The sequence below is a fragment of the Tursiops truncatus genome, chromosome 16, assembly GCF_011762595.2.
Source record: "Tursiops truncatus isolate mTurTru1 chromosome 16, mTurTru1.mat.Y, whole genome shotgun sequence".
NCBI classification, from domain to species: Eukaryota; Metazoa; Chordata; class Mammalia; order Artiodactyla; family Delphinidae; genus Tursiops; species Tursiops truncatus.
Window position 1 is genome coordinate 18,489,296 of NC_047049.1, and position 3,324 is coordinate 18,492,619.

Consider the following 3,324-nt stretch of genomic DNA (forward strand, 5'->3'; position numbering starts at 1 on the left):
CACAAAGAAAATCTTTCTCCTCTGATACAACCCCCTCCCCCTCAAAGTCATTCCAAGAAAGGAGAGTAATTTATTCCAAGAGCAGTGTGACTTAGATTTCCTAGTCACTGTGATTGAGACATTTTAGGAACCAAGATCAAAATTCAGCAGTAACAGTTGGAAGGAAGTAGGTAAAAATACCTCTACTTGCAAATGATGAAACTCAAAAGAATCATGGGTAAAACTACTAATAAATATTAAAAGAGTTCAGTAAAATAACCAAATAGAAAATTAGCATACTTTGCCAGCTATTAAAGTATTGTCCTTAAGCTCCAAACCCACCCATGTCTACTCAGCTTTGTGAAGCAGAAATGGGATTCTACAAACCCAATTTCAGTTTTGTCAGTTAAATGAATAATGAATTTATCATTACTAGATCTTACAGGTCATGTAAACCTGTGAGATCTCTTTATTAAGTGTCAGTACTACAGATTTGGACAGATTTTTCTGTGTGGCTTTTACCAGTAGGGGGCCCTAGAGGGAGACCACAGGGCTGGAAGAGGGAGAAGGGACTCACTTTTTCCTTTTGGCTTCCTGCCTACTTCCTCCTATTCCTGTGAATGTCTCCAAGCAATGAGCCCTCACTCTAGTAACAGCAGTAGCAGGGATCCAATTTTCAGTTTCTCCAAGAATTACAGAACCAGCCTCCTCATGCACCCTTCAAAGACACCAGCTCCAGCCAGTCCATGTCCTCTCCTCAGAAGTCCACTTCCCATAGGCCCTTTCTCTGAGCTTGGAGAGGCCAGCACCAGCCCAGCAGACCCCTCCTCAAAGTCCAAGTGTCAGCTCTGCAGGACCCCACCCCAAACTTCTAGAATTAATAACTTCATCCTCTTCCCTTTTTACCCTATGGGCAGTAGCCACTTCCTGAAGGGCCTTCCTCTGTGACACCTTGGTGTTCTTTTTTCATCTTTTCAGTTACCCACTTAACACCTTTATATCAGTTAGCAATTAGTTGTATGAAATAATCTGTGTTAATTGTTTCTGTTTCTCTCTTCTGACCCGACCTTGATTGATACCTATTGCAGAAAGCAACAGACTTCACATATACAAAATAACCTATTAGAAGATACAAGGGAAGAAGAGGCGAGAGCGACCCTTGGACTGGCCAAAGCCGCGCGCCACTGCATCCCCGTGTCCAGTGCATACGTCCCGCCGCCGTCGCCACCATGCCCAAGAGAAAGGCTGAAGGGGATGCTAAAGGAGATAAAACCAAGGTGAAGGATGAACCACAGAGAAGATCTGCAAGGTTATCTGCTAAACCTGTTCCTCCAAAGCCAGAGCCCAAGCCTAAAAAGGCCCCTGCAAAGAAGGGAGAGAAGGTACCCAAAGGGAAAAAGGGGAAAGCTGATGCTGGCAAGGATGGGAATAATCCTGCAGAAAATGGAGATGCCAAAACAGACCAGGCACAGAAAGCTGAAGGTGCTGGAGATGCCAAGTGAAGTGTGCATTTTTGATAACTGTGTACTTCTGGTGACTGTACAGTTTGAAATACTATTTTTTATCAAGTTTTATAAAAATGCAGAATTTTGTTCTACTTTTTTTTTTTTTAAGCTATGTTGTTAGCATACAGAACACTTCATTGTTGTTTTTTGGGGGAAGAGCACATGTCACTAATAGATTGTCTCTGAAGCTGGATTGACATGGGAGAAAAACACCTTTCCCGTCTGGTTTTGAGAGACTTCCTCTTGGTTCCCAGGAAGGAGGGGGTTCCTTGATACTGACACACAGTAGCCACCTTGGCACAAATGCCTTGTGGTGTGGAAACTAAAGTTAGTTTTTATGTTCTCTTCTCCCTCTCCACCTTCAGCATAGACTTGACTCCCTTAAACCCAGAGACCTGTTGGAACCTGACCCCCAAAAATTGGTTACCAGTATGTCAGGCAATCTGGACTTTGCATTGTCACCATTGAGATGGCGTCCCTCAAAAGAGCAGCGGTTCCTTTTTTAGATTGTGGATCTTCAGATTGATACTTTTGCCATTTTCATTTCCTGAAAGGGTCGGCTTGTGAAAAGTTGTTAAACAACATACTAAATGTGAAATGTCAACCCTCACTCTAAACTTTCCCTGTTCAGAGCATCACATGAAGACTTCATGGGGTTTTATAGTGGCTTTCTGATTTTGGTAGTCCATTGCAAAAGGGAGTTTGAAAGTTGTATACTGTTAACGATTGTCTGCCCATGTCCTGCCTGAAATACCATGATTGTTTATGAAAAGTATCTTTAATGAAGCTGGATACAGTTTGACTTGGAAAAAAAAAAAAAAGATACAAGGGAAGAGAAGATAAAACCCCATTCACAATAGCAAAGGGGGTTAAAAAGTAAGATTAAAAAAAAAAACCTAGGCATTAACCTCACAAGAAATGTGCATAACCTGTATGAGGGAACCTATAAAATACTCCTGAAAACACAAAATTTGTTTGAACCAATAGAAAGACATGTTCTTAGGAAAACTCAGCATCATAAGGACATTTATTGTGATCCCAATAAAGATTCAGTTAAGTTTTTTTTCTGAAGCTAAACAAGTTGATAATAAAGTTCATATGGAAGAATAAAAAAGCAAGAATATCCAAGAAAGCTCCCCAAAACAAAGAATAATGGTGAGGTAAGGGCTAGACCTACTGGATATTAAAACATATTATAAAGCCTTTATGAATAAAACGGTGTGCTATTACATCATTGATAGGCAGACCAATGATCCAACAGAAAACCCCAAAATAGATCTAAGCATATATGGCAATTTAATACTTGATGACGACAGTATCTCAAATAAATGGTAAAAGATAAAGTTTTAATAAATGATGTTGAGACTACTAGATGACCATATGGAAAAAAACAAAATATTCATTTCTCAAATTCCAAACGGAGTAGAGATTTAAAAGTTTTAGGATAAATTCCAAACGGAGTAGAGGCTTAAAAGTTTTAAATAATAAATGGGGAAGGGACTTCCCTCGTGGTCCAGTGGCTAAGACTCTGTGCTCCCACTGCAGGGGGCCCAGGTTTGATCCCTGGTCAGGGAACTAGATCCCACATGCTGCAACTAAGCATTCACATGCTGCAACTAAAGATCCTGCATGCCACAACGAAGATCCCACACAGGACAATGAAGATCCTGCGTGCCACAACGAAGATCCCACACAGGGCAATGAAGATCCGGCATGCCGCAACTAAGACCCGGCACAGCAAAATTAAATTAAATTAAATTAAAATAAGGAAAATCTGTCCTAGCTATGACTCAAAACCTAAAAGCAATAAAAGGAAAGATATATACATTTAAGGACTTTT

General features: G+C 40.5%; 1 protein-coding gene across 1 annotated transcript; it reads left to right on the forward strand.

The window, feature by feature from the left end:
- Positions 1-1,097: 1,097 nt before the first annotated feature.
- On the forward strand, positions 1,098-2,283 carry LOC117308489 (non-histone chromosomal protein HMG-17). Its single transcript, XM_033841897.2, has one exon. It carries the CDS (start codon positions 1,209-1,211, stop codon positions 1,479-1,481), a length of 273 nt encoding a protein of 90 aa, XP_033697788.1. The 5' UTR covers positions 1,098-1,208; the 3' UTR covers positions 1,482-2,283.
- The last annotated feature ends 1,041 nt before the right edge of the window (positions 2,284-3,324 follow it).

Coding starts and splice junctions, on each gene's coding strand:
- LOC117308489 (XM_033841897.2), top strand. CDS start 1,209: ATGCCCAAGAGAAAGGCTGAAGGGGATGCTAAAGGAGATAAAACCAAG.